The sequence below is a fragment of the Numida meleagris genome, chromosome 2, assembly GCF_002078875.1.
Source record: "Numida meleagris isolate 19003 breed g44 Domestic line chromosome 2, NumMel1.0, whole genome shotgun sequence".
NCBI classification, from domain to species: Eukaryota; Metazoa; Chordata; class Aves; order Galliformes; family Numididae; genus Numida; species Numida meleagris.
Genome location: NC_034410.1, coordinates 126,932,483 through 126,959,688, shown reverse-complemented (window position 1 = coordinate 126,959,688; position 27,206 = coordinate 126,932,483). Strand labels below are relative to the sequence as shown.

The window sequence follows — 27,206 nt, the reverse complement described above, 5'->3', positions numbered from 1 at the left end:
AAAAAATGATGGATGTTTTCATTAATGCAAACAATTGTTTAGGGAAATATAAAAAAAGAAAGTGCCTTTTAACTGTATTTTAGGAAGATTTCTCACCAGTAATAAACACGCTGATGAAAAGCATGTGCCGAGCAAAGCTGGGTTGAAATGTCAGGACATAGTACGTAGGAGGAACAAGGCTGCGCATTCAAAAAGAAATAGTTATTTCATTCTCATGGTAAACTACATGGTATTTTACAGAAAACTCTCACTTCCTAACACAGTCGAGGTTGACTTTCTTTTTTTTCTGCACAGATGACTATTTTTGCTCTGCTGTTCAAATTTTGGCCAAAATTTTGTGAGTTTCGAAGCCGTTTGTCTAGTGACAAAATTTTACTTGCCTTGGAGAGAAAAAAAGGAAAACGGATGCAGATGAAGGAAGGGAAAACGTTAGAGGAAAGGCTCACAAAGTTTCAGGTGAGAGCTGATGGACTGAATAAAAACTGTTTCATGGGCAAACGGATAGGAATACAGATATCTTTTTCTCAGCTCGAACCAAAGCTACTGAAATCTTTTTGTTAGAATTCAAGCTTTACATGCGATATAGTCTTAGGATGGTTAGTTCCCAATCCTGCCAATGCATGTATATACATATGTTTAACTTGAAGCAGATGAGTCAGTGGAATACTACTTCTATTAAGTAGGGGAGAAAATGTATTTTAGCGATCTTTTGTGCCAAGAGAAGAGCAGAAAAGAGGGCTGACTTTAAAAAACATCCATGTGTACGATGGCTAACTGCAAACCTGCTTACGCTTCCCGTGTGTACTGTCCTTTTTCAGAACTTACAATCCTGCTGGGTCGCTGTTGAAAAAAGCAAGTGATTAAACAGCAAGATTTCATATTGTTGAGAATGAGCATTTCAAAAGTCTGCATGTTATTATTTAAAGTACTTATGTGCTAGTTGCTTGTGCACTCTTTGTCTTTTCTTATTTCTCAGCTTTGACAGTGAAATTGCTAGACCGTTCACAGTGAGTTTCCAGACAGTGTCAGTGCATTAACAGAACTGTGATCCCTTCAGTAATATCACTTGTAAATTTGTTTTTCTTGGAATTTTATTATTATTCTTGTTATTGTTATTATTAATATGTATATATTTTGCTATTGATTGTAGTCTTTGCAAAAGCTTATTTTTTACAAAATATAACTGTTTGGCCAGCTTGGAGGAGAGAACATTATTTCAAGGGCAAAGAAATTACTGGACTTGCAAACTATCATAAGGAGCATGAAAAGACCTTCACATATTTTAAATACCATTTATACATGTGTTGAGAATTACCTCGCAATGAGATCCACATATGTGCTTGGACAGATAGACATATATGCCTGTAAGAACAGGTACACGTTGTCTTCCTCTTTTTAGACACGTGAAAACTGAGAGCCAGGGAAGTGTTACTGAAAGCGACAGAGCAATGTCAAGTAAAGTCTAAAATTCAAGAACTCATGTTGCTTTCTCCAAAGTACACTGCCTCCATACAGATATGTCTGGCAAGGCCATTGGCAATACTTACAGTGCAAGAATGCAATATTTCAATGTAATACACTTTTGTGTTTTCGCAGACTTATTTTTTCCATCTGTTTGTTGCCTGTCTATAAGATTTCTGATTAAGATCAAGGAAGTAAAGAGCAAATCTTGGCCAGGAGGGTAAAAACCTAGCTTTTATGGGGAACAAATGGGAAAGGTGAATTACTCTTGTAAGCTGGTAAAAAGGGTAAGAAACTTTAGAAACTGACAGGCAGGGAATGCAGCTCAGTAAACAGTTTACAGACTGTTCTTTTTACAAAAAAAAAAAAAAAAAAATCACTAAACTAGTTACTTTCTCTTGAAAGAATAGGTGGAACAGATAAGTCCTTGAAACCCTTTCCCCCTCTATTTTCAAAGAGTTTGCTATTCCATGTTCTCTTGTGTGAGATTTCTGTCCCGTTGGTGACAAAGCAACTATCCAGACACTTGATTGCATTTCCCTGGCAGAGCACCGCAGGAAGCTCCTAAAGCCACTTGGCCAGGTTCAGGACAGAAACCTTTTCCACCTCCTGCAAAATCTGGTTCCTGCTCCTCCCCACCAAGCTCATGTTGAAGGAGAGGAAGCCTCTGGCAAGCATTAGAAATTGTATTTTTTCTTACAGCATTTTTCTCCCACAGATATAATTTGCCATTTTTGTTTCACGCCAAACTGAACAACTGTCATCCTGGGGGTGGAATTTTACTTTCTCCTTTCTCAAAAATTTGTCCCTGAGGTGGCTAATTTATTGTGGGCTTGCCTTGCTGTCTGAACTGACCAGATAAGGCAGCTGGACCTTTATGCAGCTTAAAGAAAAAACAGGCAGACATGGTGGCTTTCACTGAATAACAATGCATAACTGGGTGCTATTTGACTATCCCAGTATTTCTTTGTGGGTGCTGACTTAGTATTTATGGGCCAGGTGTTGCTGAAGGCCTCCCAGCTGTGGTGTCAGTGCAGGGCCATGGCTGACAATTAGGGAAACCATGCTCTCTACAGCACAGAGACCTCTTCCAGTTTGTGTCTGGAAGGCAGGAATGAGGAAGTATGGTGCAAAGTAAGCTGCAGTACTTGGCACAGTGTGATTGCTTCAGTGTAGAGCTGAAGTAGTTGCTTTAAAAGATACTGCCTTAGGAGAGTATGGTTTACTTCTCCCTTTTCACATATTTGCACTTAATGTGTCACAGCTATACAGGCTCATCTTTGGCCCTTCTGTGGATTTCTTCCTCTGTTAACTTCACATGCCACATACTTAAAAAAATGCAATTAGTCACTTTTTGCAGACTGCCTTGGTGCCAGTATTTGTAATTCATTGCATGCACAATTGCCCTTTACCTTCAAAACAGATTTTTTAGATTTTAGAAGTCAAGTATACAAAATAGTATGAACTTACACTGTAAGTTCTCTGCCTTTAACAAAGAAAGGTTAAAAACATTTACATTTATTTTACTTCAACATGTCTACTCCTATCTCTTTTAAAGCATTTAAATAGTAAATTTATTTGTTAGTAAGTGGTGCAACATCACGGGCAATTGCATTGCCATAACACTGCTTTATTATGGAAGGCATTACTAAAGACCTCATTTAATTCACCATTTACATTTAGAAACACAGCAAACATAAATGGCAATATATTAGTATATACAGTATTCTGTACTGGCTTTGGCCTCCCTGCTCCAACAGCTGAGGGTCCCACAGATGTCAGCGGGCCTGCCTGCGGAGAGAAGATAAGCACCATGCTGCCTGGGCACTGTAGATGACAGGGCCATTGGACAGTGGGGATGATGAGGAAGAAACAGGCACCTTGGGAGCAAGGAAGTAGGATTCTGGTCCTTTTCCAGATCTTTTGGAGACTTCCTGAGTGACTCTGGGAAATCATCTGACCTCTTTTTTTGTTTTTTTTTGCACAAAGGACACTTACATTACTTGCCTCACGGAGATGTTTTGGGGTTAATTATGTGAGGTTAAATATAAACATTGATTAACATCCAGTTTTGGGATGATTGGACAGAATATGCAAAAGTGCAGCCTTAATAAAAGAACAAAACACTAAAGTGACAAATACTTATTCACTACAGCAGATTACCAAAGGTTACAATGCCTTGTCCGTCACTGTAAGTGTTTCAAACAAGATTGCACTTTCCTAACATGATTACTGTAGCTCATTCACAGCTTCTGGACCAAGGTGGAATGAATCATGGGAAGTCTCATGTTCTGCTTTTATACCTGAGGCTAAATTAGGGTATTACAATGGTCTCGCTGTCCTTAAAGTAAGTTCTGTTGCAGGTGCTCCCTCTCACTTAGTAATAGCTCACTCTTGAGAAAGATATTAAATCTGAAATGAAGATAGTCTGCAAGAAGATAGAGGTCAGGAAACTTTGATTAGGACAAAGAAATTATTTTAAAAACTGTATCTCTTGATATTTTTCAGTATGCCCAAAGTGATGAATTATAAAACTGAGCATTACAAAACTCTGTCCACAATATATTCATAGTAAAAAATTATACTGCTTCTTATACTCCTTATTATACTGTCATATTTTGAATGACAAATTTTGCTTCCTCAGATTTGCTTTTTACTTTAGCACAGTAGCTACTCTTTAGGTCTAATTAGGAGTTCTTGTTGTCAGCGTAAAGAAGTGGCAATCCGTGCTCTGGGACATCTGGAACATCGGACTGACATGGAGAGAAGACTGTCATCATTTTCAGATGGATATGAGTGGCAGGTGAATAATAAACACGTTGCTACAAATATTGTCATATAAGAGAGAGTAAATGTTCTTGGGAGAATGAGAAGTTGGATTTGGTTTAGAATACTATCACATGGTTCTTCAGTAATTGTTCCTTCTTCTAGCATTGAGTTTGCCATTATAATCTTCCTTTTCCTTCCTTCCTTCCTTCCTTCCTTCCTTCCTCTCTTTCTCTCTTTGTCTCTCTCTCTTTTCATTTTCTTCCTTTTTTTTCTTTCTTTTCTTCTCTTTTTTTCTCCTTCTCCCTATGTTTCTGACTTCCCGACTTAGTTTCTGAGTAGTATTATTACATAAAACTTACTAAGATCTTTAGGTAAGGGGATTTAAAAATTATATCTATTTAAAGGTAAGTTGAAGGAAAGGAAGTTTAAATCTGGAATAAGAAATTTTTCATTACTTGGCAAATCCATAGCTTGAAAAAAATTGGTTTAGATTTGAATCCTTTTCTACTCACACATCGAAATATGAAGATGAACTCATTTAAGAAATCTAGATATTTGAACAGAAAATGAGACAGAAAATAGCCAAATTCTACTTGTTGCAGAATGTATTTCATGATGCATCAAATCTGTAGTGAAAAGGTAGCAGTCATTTTATTGCAGAAATGAGAAGATTATGCACTCCATCTTGGGCATATGAAGTGATCATTCATAGCTGCACTGACATAATATAATGGGGAATCTGTGCTAGAAGTTCTTACCAAGACACAAAATGACAGATGGGCCCCAAACTTCTCACGTTGTAAGTAACAGTACAGTTCCCATTCTGATCTGGAAGAGTGACCTGAAGTTTGCATGGAACCTGAACTCTGTTTATTTCATTGTTAAAAGCAACATTTGTTCAAGAAAGACATCTCTGGACAATTCTTTTCTAGGAGTAATATCATTCTGCTGCACAGGGTAGGCAGAAAGTATGGTGAGGCTAATGAGTTTTGAGATGTGATTTGAGATATGGCACATTGGAAGGATGTGTCAAAGAGATAAAATGAAGTCCTCAACAGCACTAAATGCTGCAGCTTTGAAAGGAGAAAAGTCTGCTGTATTTAGTTTCTGAAGAAGAAAGTCAGAGTTGGTTAAATTGCATCTCATGCTGTTTTGAAATTTGCTCATTTGTAGTGATATTATTTTTCACATGATTTCAGTACTGTAATGATAAAAGTTCTCTTTTCAGTAACTGAAATTATTCAACAAATGGGACATAACATAAACAAGTTCTTTATCTCATTGTTGAAATGGACCATGAACTACCAGTGATGTGGTCAGAATGCTGATTTTTTTAATGATTCTTGCAGGCTTCCTGGTCCTATTCCAAGTACATAGAAGCCTTGGAGCAGGAGAGAGTACTCCTTAAAATGCAAGAAGATCTGGAGAAAAATTCATCGTCATTATTTACAGGTTGTTATGCAAGTTCTGTAGTTTGAGGACATGTTTACCTGAAATTCTCTCAATATACAGGCTTTGTTTGCTCTTCTTTGGTGTATCTGCCTCTTCTATGCAATTGCTTTCTGCACCACATTGAGTGATAAGTTTTCTGCAAAAGGGAGAGTGAAAGTTGCATGGTACCAGCACTGTCTCTACTGCACAGGCCACGTTGCAGAGGGGAATACTGGCCATTTCTTCATTCTGCACTGTGACATGGCAGTGCTGTTTGAGTCACATGTAATTTTCACCTTCCCAGCTTCTTGTACTTCAGTAACCTGTATACAATAGAGATTAAACCTTTTTTTCACCAGTTCGTCGGTATAGTTTCAGGGCTTACATGAGACATTACCTTGTGCTTCTGTGAATATCCTCTCGCTATCTTCCTCAAGGATATTATGACTTGTTTGTTCTTTAAATAGCTCCACTTAGCATCAAGGCTAGAAGTAGCACTGTGATATTAAAACATTCAGTTTCATATCATTTTGATTTTCTTTTTATGTACAGGTACCTCATCTATGTCGTTCCCAAAGCCTGGAAACTCTGAAAACTCCACCATTTCTCCAAAGAATAGTGTGACTTTGGAGAAACACTGAGATCTTCCCAAAGAAACAAAAAGTGAGTACCAGACAGTTAACAAGTGCGCTTTGAAATGTGGATTCTTAAAAGCTAGTTTTCCTGCTCTGTGCTAATGCTCATTAGTAGTAAGCTGTTCCACCCCAAATCTTGTTTAACTGAAGTCTGAAGCTGTACAGTCTCAACATGAAGGCCAGATTATTTTTACTCCAACCATGGTAAGTGATCCTAATGTTGGCCAGATAGATATATTTTTTTTTTCAAAATGGCAATCTCTGAAGTGTGGTTATCTAGGCTTTCCAGTTAAAACATTTTAAATGGGAGCAAGAGGTGATGCAGTCTGGCCAAGACCTGACACAGAACTAGCAATAGATCATCTCTGCTGAAGCATATTAAACATTAGAATGGGGGAACGAAGTAGGATAGCAAAGAGATCTGTTAGAAAAAGATCAAAGAATCCCCTGGAGAGTTTTTTAAGCCTTTGCTGAAATTAGATAGACTTAAAAAAATAATAGAACTTGATTCTGTTACTCCCCTTCCTTCTCTGTTCCTCCTTTGTCTATTTCTGTACTTCACTTCAATTTTAAGCAAATTGGCGTCCAGCCTTCCCTCATTGTCCTAAACTTTCCAAAGCTGAATACACTCTTCCTGTAGCAGCACTTTTTGAAGCATGTGGCTTCAGAAAGAAAGCTGCATCATTCCTTTTTCTTTTCTTTCCTAATACTCTTTTTCTGCCCTCTCATCACCTCCTGTAACTGCAGGTAAAACTCATCCGGTTGCACTGGACCTTATGTACATCTGCAGGTGTTACTATGCTTCATGCTTTCATGCATTTTTGTGCTGTAGTTTTGGTTCACATGAAATTATGCCAACATGAGGAGTCCTTGTGCAGGGGCTTTGGTTCTGCTCTGTAGTTGAAACCTCCAGCTGGGCCAAGTGTTCCAAGGGGCCCTAGGAGGCGGCTGCGGTCTTTTCTGCAGGCCAGCCCAGCAGTCCCTTGCCCACTTTGATTTTATAAACATGAGAAAGGCGCTGTTGACAGGTATCAGGCTGTGGTACAGGCTAATGAAATGAGAAACTAGAGGTCTTAGGAGGTTTGAGAGGTCTGTCCCACTAGCTCCAGTTACACCCCACTCTCCAAGTCCACTAGAAATTTGTCTGCCCCACCTCTTCCTAGTAGCTCAAGTGCTCCTTTGAGTAGTTTCCTCCTTATCCTTCATGACTCTCTGGTAGTTCTCCTCACCTGTGTATTAATCTGGTCACTTTGCATGTTGGCCAACATATCTACAAAAGACCACCACTGCTTTTGATGGGACAGCTTCTCTCCACTTAGTTACAGAGAAAGTCACGCCTTGCGCATTGAATATAAATGGAAAGGTTTGGTAGTGGTGTGTTGCAGGGGTGGTCTCTGTGAGGACAGAGCAGGGGCTGCTGGATACAACTGATTTCAACAGGCTCAGCGTTGGACGCACCGCAGAGCTGAGCCCACCATGCTGGTGGCACCTCTGTAAGGCAAAAATTAAGAAAGGACAAACCCAGAAAGAGGAGGAAAGAATAAAAAGAGTAAAAAACAGCAAAAGGAACAGTAAGGTCAGGAGAGGATGAGGAGAAGGAAAAGGAGGAGGTGCTTTGTGGTACTAAGGAACATGGTTTAGTGGGCAGTATTGGTGGTAGGTGGACAGTTGGACTGGATGATCTCGGAGGTCTTTCCCAATGCTGGTGATTCTGTGATTCTGTAATTCATGGAGGGGCAGCCTGAGGAGAACCCACAATGGAGCAGAGGAAAGGAGTGAAAATGGTGAAGAGGCAGAGGAACTGCCACGTACATACCACAACTTCCCCATTGCACTGCCCATTGCCTCACCAAAGGGGCTGTGTGTGACCTGTAGTGATAACAAGCAGGGGAAGAGAGGGTCTTGGAGTACCTGAGCTTGGGAAAAGAGAAGGAAAAGTGTTTTCCCTCAATACAGAAATGTTTCTTTCTTATTCTTTCTTTTTTTTTCAATTGTTTATTTCCCACTATACAAATCAGTAATTATTTATTCTAAATGGCAATAAATTAATTTTTCCTCTTCACGTCTAATTTGACTGCAACAGTAATTGATAAGTAGTCTCCTTATCTTGACCCACGACCTTTCTCTCTCTTGTTCTTCCTATTTTCTCCCCTCGTGCAGAGTAAGGGGGCAGCTGGGTGGGAGACTGGCTGCCAGGTCCAACCCACCACACCTTGTTTCTCAGATGTTTTCTAACAATTTTTGATGCGTTTGTTGAATAATTGTTCTGACTATTTCAACTGGCTGCCACACAGCAATCACACTCTGAAACCTTTTTCAGGCAGATTAAAATCCCCCTGAGGAAGGAAATGCAGAGACATTCAGCGCAGGTGGGCAAGAGATACAAAACTAATGTGTGTACAAGGTGTGTTCCTACTTCTGGAGCAAAAACAACAACTTGGAATATAATTAAGAACCATGAGGGTAGTCAAGGGTAGAAAATAAACATCTTCCACTTTATTCCTTATCAACATGATTGTGATACTGACTCTTGTGTCATTTATTTGTTTAACAGTACACCTTGAGGCTCAAGTCAATAAGATTCCATGAAGTGTGTGGAGTAAAAACAATGAATCTAGTCACAGTACTAAAGATCTTATAATCAAGCCAAAATTTTCAGTGCCTAATCTAATGAAAAAATAAAACACCGCATTAACTGACAGCTCTGAAGCAGTCTATCTCAGCACACTGTTGTCTCAGTACTATGATTCATACAACTTATGTTCATCAAGAATAATCCATGAGGCGTCTGAACTATCCTAAAATCAAACCCTGTTGTAGTTTGCTCGTGGTCCCGTCTCATTTCTGGTCCAAAGTACACTTCAGCCTCATTTCTGACTCCTCATCCACATGAAAGACTTAAAGCACATCAGGATGCGGATCCAACTGATAACTTTTATAAAATGTCATTCCTCCCATGGTAGTACACACTGGAAGGTTTCGGGAATTCATAGCTCTTCTCATAGTTCTCCCTTCTTTTTTACTTCTTTTAAATCTTTAAGAGCTATAAAAATGCTGAGGTAGAGTTGATGTTGGGGAGTTAGAAAGAGGCAGGGGCAGAATTAATTGGTAGGCAGGGACAGGACTTTTCAGACCACTTTAAACATCATTCACCAGCCACAAAGCCATTGGCTCTACTCTTCTCTACATGTGTCTAGTGCATGTAAGAAAAAGTTAGATCAGTGAGCTCCAGCTTGCTGAGTTGCCAACAGCTTATCCCTCAGTTAGGGACGGGATCGTCTTCTGCTCCTCTTCCCAGCCTCTTGGACAAGGAGAAGGAATCTCTGTGAGTTGTCAGAAATCAAGAGCCTTCACTTGGAGCTCTTAGATCATCCTGCTAAGGACAACTTAGGAATGCTTTCCTCTTCAGTGTGGAGAGACAGCATAAGTCCACTGATAGTCTTTTTCACTCTTCAAGCACAGTGATCTGGTATTGTATGGGATTTCCATCAGAAGTTTCTTTAGAGAGGCTGGCAGGGAAGGAGCATGTGCATTTTATTTACAGCAGGGCTGTAGTTCCCCTGCCCACACAGCCTCAAAGAAGGAATAAGGGAGATCATCAATTTGGTTCCTACTTCCACACAGTTCAGAAACAGTTTGCTTCATGCTTATCTCTGTTCCTTCTGTGTATGTATTGTTTGCTTTTGTGATGTTACCTGAGAAAGAAATATTGGGTGGAAGCTACAAGAAGGGAGTAAAATGTAAAATTCCTATTTCTGTTTTTCAAGTTATCCCAAATTTCACAGATGCACTGAACTTTAACGCTCAGTGCATCTGAGGAGAGTGGAATGCAGCATCTTGCAGCGAGCAGAGCACATGTGGTGCTGTGTGGGCTACCACTCATTAATGTGAAAGGCAAAGAATCATCATGAAATGCCACAAATGCAGTGATGTATGTCAGTCTAAAAAACATGTGAACAGCCACCTTCTGCTGCTGTGGTCAGTAGAGTGCATGCAATCAAATGCTGGGGCATGGCAGTCAGTTTCTGTTTTGTTGTAATCTTGCCTTCATGGCATTTTGAGACAGTTAAATAACATGTAGAAAATGCTGGTAGATTTTACTTGAATCATACTCAGATGACTTATAAAATTAAAAATATTATCCTGATATTTGTCACAGAATACATAACTCCTTGTATGTTTCCACCTTACAAAACTTTTAATGAAAATTTACCAAACCCCACTGCACAAACTGCTGTTCCAGATGGTTACTATGCTACACACCTATGACTTAAAAACAAACAAAATCAAAAACACGCTACGTACTTGATGAGTAGAGCAGTACTTGATGAGTGATCAGAATTTCAAAGTTCTGCAAACAAATGATAGCCTTCCATCCAGTTTGCAGTTGTCTCCATGTTAACTGAAATAAATACGCACGCGTACATGTGTGTATACATTTATAGACCATTTCTTCAGTATGCAACTGAGGATGACCACATCTGTTAGTAATGCTAGAAATATATGTCATAGGATGATTCCCATTTTATTTTTAAAGAAAAATAGAGTGATTGAGCAGGGAAATACTAAGAGACAGGGACTCTTTCATTTCTGGATTACCAAATCTAATCTCATACAAAGGCAAATACCCCATTATTGTTATTCAGTGGTACATCTGAAACAGAACGGTGCTTTTAGTATCTTCTCCAGGTGTCAAGTAATGAGTACTGCCACTGGCAGCAGACAGCCCAGGAACTGACCAGGTCTAGAGACAAACTATATGGCTTTGGTCTAAAGAATCACTCCCTGTCACATCAGAAAGCTCGCTTACACGGCTATTGCCTTTTGGTCTTGTTCTCAAGATACACTCCCTGTCAGGCTGCTGATCCATCACCAAAGTGAGCTCAGCAGTTTTAAAGGTCTAGAAAAGCTTCACTCAGTAAAACTAGCACCTCTCCCTTTAGAAAAATAAAAATGTATTCCTTATTTAGTTTAACTATGTATACTATGGAATTTTGGAAATCTGCAGCACTGTAGGAGAACAACAGTTCTGTGCAAAACAGACAATAAAAACAGCTATATTTTTAGAAACCTACAAATGTAGAAATTTTTCTGGATGGTTTTGGTTTTATGCTTTAGTGGAGTTCAAAATACAGAACCTAAATAAATACAGAGTCTAATCAGACTTTTGTTGTTTACTCCCAAGAAATGCAGCATATTGGAACTATTTTGCAATTTTTTCAACCGTCATTTGGATTCATAAATATTTACACTTAGATGCTATTACTGTGTATTTCACTTCTCTCTCATCAAACCTGGCATGTTTATTAAAATATTTTACAATCTTTGCATGCCAGACACAGCTTAGCATAAAGGGTGCAGTCTTGAAACTGATCACTGACTACTTCTGGTATCAGCGTAAGTTGCGACTACTTGCTTAAGGGCCTCGATACATTTTGCTTTGATTTCTGTCCTGCTACAGCATGACACAAAGCATCAGACTATGAGATGAATTCCTGAAGACATATAGTGCTGGATGATGTTATTGGCATGCGTACTTACCATACCTCTCAAGTGTGGTGGCAGTGGTGGTCTCCAGAGCATCTAGAAAGGAGCAGAATGCTTTCTCATTTGTCTCTCTACAATGCTGCTGTGCCAGTGCCTCCACAGCCCTCGTCATCTTTTCTTTTTTGTGACTGTTTCTTAGGGTACTATCAATGGGAGCAGCCTAAGACACTGAGCTCTGTTTGTGCCTTTAGTCTCATACAGCATGATAGACCTGGGGACATTTTCTATCTGTTTTCTATCACTTGCACACTGTGAGATGGCCAGCCTCAGCCTTCTAGTATTCTAGTCAAAACTTGAGCTTTTTAGCTTTTTTTTTTTTTTTTTTTTTTTGGTATGTAAAAATGATTGAAAACAGATTAGGTGCTTCAAAGTTCTGTCCCAAATTCAGAAAACATAATCTTTGTTATTTATGTTTCTAATGTTAAATACTAGGCCAAAATGATCACTGTGCATAGTGCTAACATAGCTGCAGCAATCCATCTTGAATGTGACCTCTTTAAGCTGACCCATTACATTCAACTGATGATTTTTGTTTCTGCCTTTTTATAGAAATGCTTTTAGTCAGTCATTGCGAATCACACCTGAATACAGCTAAGGTGGGGCTGTACGTTTCTTTTCTAAGCTTATGGAACATTGTTGGTTTAAATACATTCAGTAGTGGTTGTAAAAATGTGAGGGAAAGACAGGTTTGAACAAAAATTTTAGATCTGGATCTGTACTCACAGTTCAAGCCTACCTTTAATGGCCTGATTTAGAACATTCCCAGGATTTCAGAGAGTTATAATTCACATCTGTGTTTCTAAGTCCTTCATGCATGATTGTTTGAATGTGCACTTTTGGAACAGATCCATGTCTAATAGGCTAAACTGTACTTCCCAAATCAGAAGCCACATGGTATTGCTATATAGTTTTTTTATTTTTCCTTTTATTACATGGTCTTCTAACAAGGTTCTGTCAGTCCTGCACACTGGATTAATAGAAAACACTGAAATCTACACTTTCTATCTAGCTTCTAATGAAACCAAACATTTTGATTCCTACTGGTGATTTAATAAAGCATTTACACAATGGCCACAGTGGATACTTCTCCACCAAGTAATAATTTCTCAGAGTGTTAGGGCAGATTGGAATTATGCGGGACCCATTAAGCTGTCATAATATGTTAAGGGTAGTCAAGGAAATTGATGAGATTCTCTCATTTTTAATATTCATTTAACCAAGCTAACTTATATCTCAAGCGCAGGCTGCATTTACTTGGATTTTCCTGCATTTCTCTAACTAAATAAATATATTTAAGTTTCATGGTGACATATGTGAAAGTGTTGACAACAACATTGCTTATTCCACATGTTAATTATGTATTTGTTCAGTGTGCCGATGAACTATGTGCACTTCTCATGTTAACTTTTCAAGCCAAAAGCAAATGTAGTAAGTGGATTTGTGCTTTTAATTTGAGGTATTTCTTTTCCCTCTCAAATGATCTCGTACACGATTCCTCTGTACCATATGCGTTTGAAAAACTTTTATTGGCAAGAAGTTTAAAAAGAAAGTAACGCGCTCTTCTCAGAAAAGGGATTTTAACAAAGCAAAGCAATTGTGCCATTAATGAGAAAGTTAAATGAAACAAATGACAAGACAAGAAAAAAAACACAGCATCACACTCAAGGAATGCACAGGCACACAATAGCTTGTGCAATATTCCTCATCTGTCAAAGCCAGTAAATACAGAGATTTCACTGGAAATGTTCATTAAAATAGTCTGTGGTGCCCGTGGCTCGGTAAATGGAACCAACCAGCTTCTAGCATACTTTGTATTTTTCACCTGTAGGCAAGCAAACAAGTTTCATCCCAGCTGTAGACCAAAGTGATCAGTGTTGGTTTTGTAAGCCCCTAATCCTGACTGGTTTGAGTAGCACTCGTCCCTGAAAAAGCTATTTTGGGAATCATATCTGTCACATCTCTACAGTAATGTACACCACCATTTTGAATGTGTATATATGTGTGTAGGTATGTATATGTATCTAAAAAATCTCTACTTCATAGATTCGTGTGTTTGTATGCATGTATATACACTATATACATATATGCATAAAATGACTGTACTTCAGTAAATTATTTTACTGTCATAATGACATGGGACTGTACATCATCTTTTTCCTAATAACATTTTCCACTGTGTTGCTTCTGTATAATTTTTTGAAAATGAATGTCTTTTGTTTCATCAAAATGATTTATTTTGTACTTGCATTACAGAGGATGGAGTCCTTACGCTTTCTTTGTTGAGGCATGTGGCTCTTTGCAGAGGTCTGCATGGCTGCTGGGAAGAGAAAAGAAGTGCATTTTTCAGGAGTTCTTTGGGCTGTAGAAAGCATATGAAAGAAAAAATTAACTTTTCCTGTTTTTTTTTTTCTTTCAAACGAGAAAGTCGTAATTAACAGCATATGTTGGGCCACTCACTAAAGACTGTGATAAATGATTAGTATTTTCAAGCTAATGAGCTGAATACTTGATCTAAAAATGACGAGTATATTTGTGTTCATCTTCCAGTTATATCTTCCAGTTCAGAGATCATCCTAACTCCTGGCTGCTTGATCCTGAAATCTGCTTAATATCTTGAAAAATATTCTCTTAATTTCAGTCTTCAGAAGTACTCAGCACCTGGCACTAGCAGGCCTTCAGGAAGCTCTCCAAATGACAAAACCAAAAAAACCTTTTTTTTCCCCCTGAAAAAAAGAAGGAAACAGCATTTTTTTTTTTGTCACTGCAGCTCCGCATGAAAGTATGTTCTGAAACAACGTGAAACACGATCAAAACACAGAAATACACAGGCTTAGTTGCGTTTGCCAAGACAGCATAGTACTAATCATGGACGATATGCCGAGACACTAGTTAAGCATTGGAATAAACTACCCAGAGAGCTTTTGGTATCCTTATTGTCATCAAAGGGGTCCTAAAAACAGATAAGGTATGCACATCTGCCAGGAACAACTGAGTATTTTCAGACGCATGCTGGGGCAGAGGAATGAGTAGATGAACTCTTGAGGGACTTATTTTCTCCAAATCCATACTCAGGTTGTTCTGAGCGCAAACGCTTAGCCTCTGCTCAGGAATCTTACGACAGTCAAGGGCCATGACACTTCATTTGCTCTGCACCCGAAACTCCCACTGAAGCCAATTATTCAATCTAATTTAACAAAGACCACAGCTTCTCTGGCAGTGCAATTGTTGGTAACCATCAACAAACTGATTCATCTACAATTGGGCCAAATGTTACAAAATCTGTTTCTGAGTTCTTGTTTGTACCCCCTTCATAAGATTACACCAAAATTAAAGCATGCAGTACTTGAACTAACTTCAAAGGCTGAGCTTGCACTTCTAGCTAGTTCAGCCTTTTTATTGGTTCATGTTTTCCATTTGGCTTCAACATCCTGTTCTTTACTGATGCCCTTCTAGAATTTCATTTACAAATATTACGTCCTTGGTTAGTGAGCCATGCTAATTAATACTGCGGTGGAGGCTATGGATTATAGTAATCTCATGCCTCCTGCTTGGAAAAATGCTGCAATTTTTCCACCCATTTACATGTAAAGCCATACTGAATATGGCCATTTGGTCTTCGGAAAATTTATCCTAAACTTATTTAATCAGAATATGTTAAACTAAGCTCGTTTATGCTGTTATCTATTGTCAGTTTTGTTAATAACGAAGCTCAAAAATTTCAGTGCAGTAGAAACCTGAGATCTACAATTTCCTAATTAGATTATTTCAAAACAAAACAGTAAAGCTGAAACAGACTGGTTTCAGCGTGCGTATTTTTAAAAATGTATGTCAATAACAAGTTTGTTAAAAAAACACCAACAGATGATTCACAGCTTTCTGTATACTGTACACTTCTGACTGAACCTCACCTTTCAAACCTGGGACAACAACCCAACCTGGATTTTAGCTCCGCTGGGGATTTTGTAGCCAGAGACTTCCTGACAGCTGCCCTTCTCAAAGATTGCCAAGGTTCTGACTGTTAAAAATGACCTATTTTATTTACGGTACCATCTGACATCAAATAAAGACTATGGAGCCTTAACACAACATAGCAATCCTAAGCTGACAGGTTCTTCCAACACCAGCGTAAACAAAAGCAATGTCATTTTTTTAGGAAGAGGCGGTATCTTTTATTAGACCTGGTGATGTAAGTGGAAACAGCAGACAAGCTCTCAGGCTCACGATTCATTCATCAGGTCATAAATAGGTCAACAAATACATCAATTTGGGGTGCTTGTGATTTTATTTTTGTTTTCGATCACGTTCATGAACTCTCTTTTCATAAATGGATGGTATTTCCTTGATGTGACTGCAGCATGGTGATATAAGGCAAACGATGAGGCGGACAACAGAGATGCCCCCTTGTCCTTCTAGATTGTCACTGCAGACCCCAAAGGGAAAATCTGCCGACATCCTGTAACATTTACCATGCCATTACCTCAACAAGAATTAAAAACCGACTCAAATGAGATGTTTATAAACCTATGAGAAAAAGATTTAAAAACTTGCTACAGGAAATGACTGCAGAAGTGGCACTTGAAGCATGACCATGGCCAGTCTTTTTTGGCAGAACGAGAACATTTTGGGGTGTCCTTCTCTCAAGGTGCAGTCCCTAACCTGTGCCAGGTCTCCCTGTGGGACATTGCTCCTCTGCTGGCACACAGAGCTAAGGCTGCCTGGGGTAAGCATGTGAATCTAACCAAAGGAAGCCAAGGTAGCACCCAGTGGAGAGCAGGTGTGGTCTGCTATCTGAAGGAGGCTTTCCCCCTTCACAGCCACTACTTTACACCCATCGATTAGTTGGTCTATAGTTTTCTGTCAGGATTAATTCCTCAAACAGAACGATAGCTTCACAAACAGAAGTAGTTGGTAACTTTCTGCTCTCCTAGAGGTCTGATGATCGCTGTTCAGGATTAGGGAAAATAAAAGTCAACCAAAGATTCAGCCAAACCCTATCAAAGTATGAAGAACACTGCTTGTTTCAGTAGCTTTGCTCTACTGAAAGGTACATATGCATCTTCTGCTTAATTACTGCAAAACATCTATAATGAAGGAGGGCAGTAATGGCACATGCACCAAGTGCTTGCATGTACGGCCCCACTGGGGTTGCTAGGCAGGCCACTGCTTTCGTACAATAACATTCCCATATTGTAGATGATGATGTGAAACAAAACCATGTTACAGTACGTCAACTGAACTGTGCTTTGGAAAGGAACATGACAAGCTAAGCTTGCCCTTTGTCTTTATGCTGTGGTCCTTGCTTTCATTTCCAGAAGGAGGAACTCTGCTCCCGTACTGCTCTTCCCTGGGCTGAACCCAGGCTCATGGCATCTACCTTAGGGGCTGCCATTTGCTGAAGTGGGCTGCAGAAACTGCAACAATGATGTGCCACAATTTCATATTTCACTGGTTAAACAGAAAATTGGAAATTTGTCCATTAAGGTGGTTTAATTCCACAGGTTCCTGCCTGGGAAAAGGAAGATAAGGAACTAAGATACCTTAGAATAAGACATCTCTCAGCAAATACAGAGTGAAGAAACAGAATAAAAGCATTGGTTTTGATGACTTTGTTCCCTTTGTAGACAAGCTAGAAAACATTTAAAACCCCAAAGGGGAAAAAGAAAAAAAACAACCCTTGCATCAGTCAAAGGGGTTTGAGCAAGGAACAGGGACTGGAAGGAGCTGTCTCTGTGGGTGTGTTTTTCTTAATTTTTTCTAAGAAAGCAAATTATAATGTAGCATGTTTTTGGCAAGTTAGTTTGCCCAAGCTATGCTTTTAGGTAAAAATGATACAAGAAAAATAAAGAGGAAAAGAAAAATAAAGAGGAAAAGAAAAAGAAAGAGGAAAAAAGAGAAAGAAAGAGAATAAGGAAAAGAGAACGAAGAAAAGAGAACTATCATGTGAATGCTAATGTCTATGCTGTGGATCGTGGTGTGTTTTCTAGTTTTTAGGCATGAATGCAGATGTTAGCTGCGACTTGATGGCAGGCTGGGAACTGGGAAACAGCAGAATCTCTTTTTAAAAAATAGAACTTGATGGTACCAAACGCAAAGCCCTTCATGTAATTGTATCACTATATATCTATATAAAATTACCAAAATCGGTCTCTTTATGGCTTGGACTAAGCTTAAGAAATGGCTTATTTGAGATTTTTCTACTTCAGAAACATGCACAGAATCAACAAAGGCTTATGAAATCCCTGTCTCCTCCATTTATTCTGACTTGAACTTTTGCTTTTTTTTCCCTCCTTTGTTTATAATGCCCTTTTGGAAGCCTGAAAATATTTTTCCCCTGCTAATTTTGAATTTTTCCATTTAGGAATAATTGATTCACCCTTAATTTTTGTACAGCTGCCATTCCAATTTTATTCAATATCTTCTTGTGCCACAGTATCTCTGTTTGTTTCAACACTGCTATTGACTGATGTCAACACAGCTGTAGCAAAAGAGTATTTAAAAAGTTAATTTCTGGCACAGGAACAGGAGGAGGAGCACAAATGCATGCATTTTCATATGTGGCACATCACTACCAGCCAGCATTATTTAGTTTCTTTTCTTTCTTTTGAGATAGAGAGGTAGATATCATAATAAACTCTTTAGGAATGCGGCTGGCTCAGGGAATTGCTGATGTCCCATGTGATCTTTTTCCAGCAGATTTTTGGTTCTAATTTGATCCAGATTATGAGTATCTAAAGACTCTGTGGCATATACAAAATCACTTGACAGTCACAGTCCTGTTCCTAGTCGGCTCCAGGCCACACCACAGAAAGCACAATCTGAAGTATCACAGCTGGCACTCTTTGTGGAAAAGACAAGGATTCACTGCCTAAATTTTCTCTCAGTGGTAAGCCTTATTTAAAATTTCAATTTGTCATAAGCAAGAAATGATTTAGCAATAACGCCTGCTTTCCTCAAAAATGATCTCCTTCAAGGACACCATGAGAAAGCAGATGAGGAGGTTGCAGGTGCTACAGAAGTTTGGGGAAGAAAGAGCACTGTAGCCTCTGTTTTGGTAACTGCAGCACTTTTGGAACAAACAGTCCTAATACTCATGAACAAGAACCAACAGGAACAGGTGCCAGAAACCTCATGGACTGCGTGGACTGGGAAGGAGATGACTGCTGTCCTCTTGTGTGGTGTATGCCTGAGTGTTTTCACAAGGTTTATTTGCTTTGATGCAGTTGGATGCATGGAGTCAGCGCAGGTCTGGAAAGGCACTCAGCCTTAGAACTCCAGAAACTGGAGTGACTGGGAACAACTCTTGAGTGCTGACTTAGTGGAGCTGTTTACTTCTGCCCGCTGTCCATGGCTCTTCCCCCAGTGTATCCTGTACCCATATTTGCACAGTCCTGAGCTGCCCTTTATACAGAACAATAAGGAGTTGGCTCTATATTCCACAGTAATGACGTCAAAGAATAATAACAATTAGCACTTCATTTAGCATCTCAGCTATAACACAAAGATGTCTAGCCAGCACTATCTCAGGCACATGGGGAAACTGGTCACACAGAAAAGAATTTAATGACCTGGCCAGCCATGAAGTAAGCTATTACAAAGAGTCATCAGATTTCCTTATACGCAGACCTAGGTCCGTCTACCCAAACATTGTCTCACGAAGACTGTCATTGAGAGAAAAATTCCTCATATGTAATTTATAATCATTGCAGCCTCAAAGCTTGCTATGCTTTTGTTCCAATAAAAGTTTCATCCTCTTTCTGCATTGTGTAATGGGGGGTCTAGTTGAGCAGAGTTCTGCAGAGCCCCCAGCCAGCTCTCCTGCTCACGCTGAATGACGGCACCTGCTTACTCAGCAGCAGCAGCAGTACCCTTCTGGACGTGGGTGTACAGATAGAGATGTAGATATACGATCAGCTTGTGTCTCTATCTTGTCATTCTTTCTGCATGATGTCAGTAAGATTTGGCTTTCTGAGAAACTCCTGGACAGCCATTCTTCATTTCAGTCTCATTTATTGTAGCAAACTTTATTTCACCTTGAGAAATGATGTCCACGTTTTCTCAGTTCAGAAATTCTGTTGCCAAGACTGCTCCCCTCACTTGTTGCTGGGGCTGTATGATTTCTCTACCAACACATTCCTTTTTTATCTCATTAAACAAAATGCCCTTCTCTCCAGTTTTAAGGGCCTATGTCCTCTGTCATTTGCAGTCAGGATTCCCTGGCTTTGGCAGAGGTGTGTAAGGCTTGAGCAAATGCCTCACTGCACAGGGAGCCTTCAGGCTTTCATGGCATCCACAGCACTTGCTGTAAATCCCATGGAGGCTCCCAGAAATAAAAGGAGTGACACCACCACACGCAGGCAGCGATGTGGAAACCCCAGGCGAAACACAGCAAGATTCATTTCCAAGAAGGTACAAAGAAAGGATGCACAGAAAGGATTATCAATGCTTATAAATATCTAAAGGGTAGGAGTCAAGTGGATGGGGGCCAGGCTCTTTCCAGTAGTGCCCAGGACAGGACAAGACACAATGGGCACAAAGTGGAACACAGGAAGTTCCAACGGAACATAAGAAAAAATTCCTTACTGTGAGGGTGACAGAGCCCTGGAACAGGCTGCTCACAGCAGTTGTGGATCTCCTTCTCTGGAGATACTCATAGCCCACCTGGACACTTTCCTGTGTAATGTACTCTAGGGAACGTGTAGTAGCAGGAGGTTGGACTGGATGATCTCCAGAGGTCCCTTACAGTTCTGTGATTACAAATAGCTCGGTGTGTTTCTAGGTGTGGCTATTCCTTCTTAGCACACTCTGTAAATGTCATTTCATGTGCTGTGGTACTACATCCATTTGTCTGGGGAGAAGAGGTGAGGGAAGGGCCCTTTCAGCACAGCGGCATCACCCCAGGAGTCCTTCAGAACCCCCCCCACAGAACCACCGAGACACCTACGGCACACTGCCCCCATTTCCCCCCCCCCGCCTCAGGTAGCGCGCGCACGGCGGGATTTGAGCCGAACCGCTCGCCGTAGCGAGCCGGCCCTACCCGCGCATGCGCAGTGGCGGGGCCGCAGAGGGCGCGCGGCTGGCGGGGCGGAAGGACGTTGGTGGGCTCGCGCTGAGGTGAGGCCGCGCTCGCGCCCCCCGCTCCCTCTGCCGCCGGGGCCCCCTCCCGCCCGGAGCCCCTCCCGCCCTCTTCCTGAGGGCCGCCAGCCGCCCCTCCGCCGCCGCAGCCCGTGACCTCTGCGCGTCCCTCGGGCGGGCGAGGACGGGCCCTGCGCCGGCGGGTGCCTTCTGTGAGAGGGGTGCCACGGCGAGGCTCGTCTGAGCCCGGCCCGGGCGCTGCGGGCCCTCCGTCCCGGCACAGCGGCGTGCCTGCGCCTCGAGGGGTCGCGGAGCGGCGCCGGCTCGCCATGGTTGCCCTGAAATGCGAGAGGGCCCCCCCAGCCCTCCGGTCACTGCTTCTGGTAAAGTCCTTTATTACACTGCGGTTTGCAGATGCTTTCCTCCTGTCCTCTCTCATGGGAGCAGGGCAGCGGGCCTGGAGTGGTAGGTCCGGCAGGGAGGGGAGCAGGCAGGGCCAGCCCTGCTGCCGTGAGCGCTGGGTGGGAAGAGTATAATCGCATGCCCAGGTTCCCGTCACCGTCAGGTTGTCCTTGAATGCTGCCCCTTAAGTATTCCAATTGAATGGGGGTTCTCTTGCTTATGTTGTATCGATAATTATTGCACAGCACAGAAGGCTGTGACCTTTCTCAAGCAGAGTGACAGAAGCTTATTTAAGTAGAACTCCTTGTCTCACCGTTGTCTTCCTTTTTTTTTTTTTCCTGTTCTTTTAGGAAATACAGTCAGTATGTCTGCTGCGCTGTTGCCTAAGCCCCAGATGCGCCGCCTTTTGGCCAGGCGGATGAAGTTTCACCTCTTCGGGGCATTTTTGGTGTCCTTAGGATGTGCGGCATTGTACAAGGTGAGATCACGACTCATTCAGTTATAAAGTGACCTCACCGGAGCGTTGTAAAATTTGTGATGCTGCCTCATTGAGCTTTTCATCAGAAAGCTTTAGAAATGTATTTCTGTAAGCATGTTCCCAGAATGTAAATAAATCTTTGTAATCCTCATTTGAAGAAGTGATCTGAATAACTTGATACCTTACGCTGTGTTGGAAATCATGCAGTTGGTGACAACTTAACCTCAGGTCTCTTTGTCTTAGGCTGCTTGTGGTCATCCACAGAAGTGATGCTCCTCATGTTAACTTTAGGTAGCTTGTGACATTGTCACGGTATCAGAGACCTTGGAGAGTTCTTACTTTGTCTTTAGACTGACTTTAGAAACCTTGCGCATAAGCAAGTCACAAAAGCTGCCCATTATGCTCAAGTGAGGGGAGGACTACTGTGGCCCTTTTTTCTTTTGAAGCAGCATGTAGGAATGGAACTTAATGTTTCCAGAATAATCCAGCTTGCAGAACGGTTTGTTTCCTATGGTACTTTGCCTTCTGACAAAGATAAAAAATACTTCTGGGATCTTGCGTGTTGCATTTTTATCATAGGGAATTAGGAAACATAAATTCTGTGAATTTCATGGAAGAAGTGGGTCTTGCTTCACCCACTGAACTTGTGCATGCACTATTAGTAGCATTTAAATACTCAAGAAACTGTCGATAAAAATGACTAACAATTAAGTTAACATCGGGTTGTTTATCACAAAATCAGCACTGTCAAACTCCGTCGAGACCAACAAATGCCTGTCAGAAACAATAACCTTGCACAGTTTAAAGCTCAGCATCTACATAACACATCTGATGAGAGGTAGGTGGGCTTGTTTGTGATGAAATGTCCTTCAGCAGTCTGATTTTTATACCCATGTGGCAGCCTTACATTAACACACTAGGAAGGCAGTGCACCATGTTCAGAACAAGTAACTGATGTCAGTAGTAATTTACTATGTTACTTGTTCACTGCTGTTGGCCAAACCCACCTTGAACTTTCCTTCACGCTTTTTTTTGGCTTTTTGAGCGTATCCTTCTTGCCTCAGTTGAGTGAGTACCCAAGGAGCATTTTACCAGACCGCCATAGTTTACCCTATAGTATAGCTGAACTGTAGTCAGTTATTTTGGGATGCCATTTGGCCTCATCTGGAGTACTGCGTCCAGGTCTGGGGCCCCCAGTACAAGAAAGACAAGGAGCTGTTAGAGAGGGTTCAGAGGAGGGCCACAAAGATGATCAGAGGGCTGGAGCACCTGCCCTGCAAAGACAGGCTGGGGGAGCTGGGCTTGTTCAGCCTGGAGAAGAGAAGGCTGCAGGGTGGCCTCACTTCTGCCTTCTAGTACCTGAAGGGAGCCTATGAACAGGAGGGGAGTCAACTCTTAACAATAGATAATGGCAGGACAAGGGGAAATGGTTTTAAGTTGAAGGAGGGAAAGTTTAGGTTGACTATCAGAGGGAAGTTCTTTACCAAGAGAGTGCTGAGGTGATGGAACAGGTTTCCCAGAGAGGTTGCAGACACCCTGTCCCTGGAGGTGTTCAGGGCCAGGTTGGATGGGGCCCTGGGCAGCGTGGTCTAGTATTAGATGTGGAGGTTGGCGGCCCTGCCTGTGGCAGGGGGTTGGAGCTTGATGATCCTTGAGGTCCCTTCCAACCCAAGCCATTCCGTGATTTGACCTGGAGTTACAGTTGTGCAGCTGTCCACAGGCATACTCAGAACTTACCATACCAGTTTGTGCTACGTATAGAACTATCATCAGGCTGGCTATCAGTATAGACAAAGTGTTTCTGGATCTTAAACATTTCATGTGCTATCTCTTTAAGGTTTCACTGTGGACATTATTTTCCAGACCAGCAGTCAGGAAGCCTGAACTGTGAATTTTGAACTGGAACAAAGCCATTTTTTACTAGCTTCTGTCATTGAACTTGAGGCTGCTTAGGCTGATATCCACTGCTAAAATCACAGCAGTGGTAGCAAAAAACCAAAGGCAACCAAACAAACCCACCGCCACCTGTAAAGCTTTGCAAGCTTTAATTTTCTATGTGTTACTTTCTAGTTTGGAGTTGCTGAACCCAGAAAAAGAGCTTATGCAGAGTTCTATAAAAACTACGATCCCATGAAGGACTTTGAAGTCATGAGAGCAGCTGGTGTGTTTGAGTCTGCACCGCCCAAATGATGGTAACCTGCATTTCCAGGTAATAGGCTACTCTCTATTAGAAGGGAAGGATGGGTTGTTTTAGTGAAACATTGTGCTTCCATTTGTACTTCTCATTTGTCTGGCAAAGAGAAACGTGCTCCCAAGGAAAACAAGATAGAAATTGCACTCCTCAACAGAGCTGTGGGTAATAAAATCATAAAGAAGCATAGGAACTGAGAAGGGGGAGTAAGGGCAGAATGGGAATCTCCTGAATAACTTTTGGGTGATACGACACGGGTGCTGTAGCAGGCCTGCAGAGTGATGCCAGGCCTTTCCCTCCTCATGCAGCAGTGTTTGGAACAATTCTGTCTGCACATGGAGAAGCAGCAAAGCTTTTGTATAAGACATTCCTGATACCACTATTATATTGATATGATCACATCTTGAATTGCTTTGCTCTGGGCTGTCAAAACGTACTACTTGTAGTGCTTGCGGTACAGCGGAGGAGAAAATGGAAAGGCTGTTTCTCCCTCACAGCATGGATCTCTATGTGAGAAGTGGAGACAGCTTCCACACATCCTTTTGTCTTTTGAGGCTGGTGAGAGGGGAAAGATAACTACTCGTGAGAGGAAATACGCATACATGCATGTGTTAAATACATACATTTACATACATGTAAGTATTTTTAAAAATCACAGTGGCACGCAGTGTCTTGCGTACTAAGATTGAGATTTTTGCCTTGCTGCACTCAGCTTGAGTAGAGCATTGTTCAGGGTACTCTTCTCATAGTGCTTACCATGCTGCCTTTTGTAAGAGCACTACCAAACTTTGTTCTTCCTTCTTATCGTAACACCAGGAAAAACCGTCTTGATTCCAACCTTGTCATAGTTATTAACAAGCACGCAGCCAACTGCGCAGGCTCATGATGTGACAACTCAATGAAGAATTCCTCCCCCCTTCTTTGTCGAGATTTCTTACGCTGAGTTCTCTGCTTCTCTTAAAATGACTTCAGACTAATCTAGGATGATAGCTTTTTCATGCTTTTGGAATGTTTTCATATTGTGATCATTATGTGATAATCTGTGGCTCTAATTATCCTGTCCAGCTGGATTTTCTCAACCTGTTTGCTTGAAGCAGCAAGATTGAATAAAACATTTGTACTTAACACTATTAGCAAGAAATTTTGTCGTGTGACTACCTACAACTATCTGGTTTCTGCATAACGCAATTGTATGAAAGAAGCGGAGCTCCAGCTATCTAAGCCATCTTACAGATTATTTTTTCTTCCTTTCCCCTTGAGGAAAGAGTGTCTGTGCTCTAGTGGTAATGACTCCAGAAAAGGTAAATAACGAAATGACAAATTTACTTGGTTGTAATCTCGGTAATTCTGCCTCTGCTTTGGTCCTTGCTAACAAATAAGGACTTTTTAACTTTCCTAGACACTGGATTGCATTCTTTAGTCAGGTGGCCTTCATCAGAGTGTTCAGAAAGGCCATCTGGTGGTAAAATCGTTTGAAACAAACACTGTCAACAGTGATCCATGTTAAATATTTAATTGGAATCATGAACGGGATTTTTCAGTGCGAGTAGAGCTCCACTCTACTTATGTTCCCATTTGGGGCTTAAAAAAATCAAGTTACACATTGCGTGCACCTGTTAAAATTAAATGTTTCCTAAACATTTCTACCATTCCTTAATAATTACACCGGCTCAAAAGAAAACGTGAAGGATAAATCTTTATATGTCGTTTTGTTTGTTTGAATTGTTGGTGCTTTTTATTCCTTGTCCTGCTTATGTAAGAATTGGTATTTTTCTACAGCATAGTAGGAGAAAGGAGCAAACAATGCCACTGCTTCAAATATTCTGAAAAGACTGTGAGAAGGACAAGTACACAAAACAGATGGAAGGCATTTTCATTTCCCTCAGAAATTTAGATGTTATTTATGGAAGTTGGGTGGAGGTTGGATTTGATGGTATATTACCTAAAGGGTATGGTGGTCATGCATATTCTACATCTGCTCTCATTTTATTGGAATATATTCTGTATGGGGCAGTAAATACAGTGCTGTAACTTCATTTAGTGTTCACTCTGGAATCAGTACTTACCTCTGAAATTGAGGAGATGGTAGGCAGGGAGGGGGATTCGTTAGTAAAGGTGTTGGTTTGGAATGCTGCACTGAGTCTCTTCCTGCTGGGGACGTAGAGAACTCAGTGTTGATGCATGAGTTTGCAGTTTCAGCTACTGGCACGGACTGTGTGGAGGTACTGGTAAAGGAAACCAGGTATAGGTCTGGGGAGTGCCCTACCTCTAGAGTGTGCTCAGGAATATAATAAAGGGGCAAGTTAAGAATTTGGTGCTAACCACTTGCATGACTCTTGTCCTGGAGCACAGCTGGTCTTGGATTGTGTTCAATATAATGTGGAGAAGCAATTTGAATTTGGTTTTCTTCCTTCCTTGGTAGGTTGCCTACACCACTTGTTTCCTCTCTGGCTTCTCTCTGAAAGCTGCATTCCTTTCTCTTTCAGGCCCTTAGCAAGATTGATTCAGTTATCAGTGCTGCATGTATAGTGAATCTGACGTGCTGTGCAGGATTGTTCCAGCTCTTGATTTGTTCCATGTTTCACTTCTGTTTGCCACATGAAGGGTGTGTGAATCTTAAACTGTCAGGAAATAACAGAGGGAATTCCTCCAGACTAAACTACCACATAAACATTTCTCTCTATTGCTTTGCTTTCGTACCTACTAATGTCTTTACTGGAGTATGAAGTTTGTCCAGCATAACTTAATTTCTTTTTATCTTGCAGATCCACAGATCCCCTTCTGCCTAAGGAGACATGATGACTGAACCTCACTTGTTCACCGAATTCTAAAGAGTAATGCACTTCAGCATATGATGTGCTCTAATGTATCTGAATAAATAAAATACATACATCAGCGAAGCTTAATTGTCTTCATTAATGGTCAGAATGCTTACATATGGGCAAGAGTGGTGGAAAGTCTTCATAAATTATGCTAGAGACCTAAGGCTAGTGTTCTTTCCCCCCGGAATTATTTGCATCTTTGTTTTGGCAAAATGCCATATTTGAAAAAGTATGTTCTTAAACAGTGATGGCTAGGTTGTCTTTGCCGCTGATGGGAATGTGCAAGAGGGTGGTTGTTACAGGAAGGGAGAGGCTGGATTTCTGGAAGGGTCTCTGGCTTCAGAAGTGAACGAAGCATGAGATGAGAAAAATTGTTGGGAATTCTGGAAGCGCTTCAG

The 27,206-nt window shown here is 41.0% G+C and overlaps 2 protein-coding genes across 15 annotated transcripts in view; both read left to right on the top strand.

The window, feature by feature from the left end:
• RGS22 (regulator of G protein signaling 22) overlaps positions 1 to 19,598 on the top strand; it is a 70,945-nt gene extending 51,347 nt beyond the window's left edge. For 5 of the 13 annotated variants that reach the window (XM_021386682.1, XM_021386677.1, XM_021386678.1 and 2 more), the window contains 5 exons: positions 295 to 456; positions 4,169 to 4,264; positions 5,580 to 5,682; positions 6,214 to 6,324; positions 8,617 to 19,594. In XM_021386682.1, coding sequence (XP_021242357.1) covers positions 295 to 456; positions 4,169 to 4,264; positions 5,580 to 5,682; positions 6,214 to 6,302 — 450 coding nt within the window. In that variant the 3' untranslated portion in view covers positions 6,303 to 6,324; positions 8,617 to 19,594. Of the gene's footprint in view, positions 1 to 294; positions 457 to 4,168; positions 4,265 to 5,579; positions 5,683 to 6,213; positions 6,325 to 8,616 lie in introns of all 13 variants that reach the window. The other 8 variants (XM_021386683.1, XM_021386680.1, XR_002435064.1 and 5 more) reach the window with 7 other exon arrangements.
• LOC110393628 (cytochrome c oxidase subunit 6C) lies at positions 20,798 to 26,886 on the top strand. Of its 2 annotated transcripts, XM_021386696.1 has the most exons (4): positions 20,798 to 20,954; positions 21,668 to 21,795; positions 23,866 to 24,004; positions 26,752 to 26,886. In XM_021386696.1, the coding sequence occupies exons 2-3, from the start codon at positions 21,682 to 21,684 to the stop codon at positions 23,983 to 23,985; spliced, it is 234 nt and encodes a 77-aa protein (XP_021242371.1). In that variant the 5' UTR covers positions 20,798 to 20,954; positions 21,668 to 21,681; the 3' UTR covers positions 23,986 to 24,004; positions 26,752 to 26,886. The 2 variants fall into 2 exon arrangements, with proteins under 2 accessions (XP_021242371.1, XP_021242369.1); XM_021386694.1 differs by lacking the exons at positions 20,798 to 20,954; positions 26,752 to 26,886 and adding an exon at positions 24,803 to 25,116.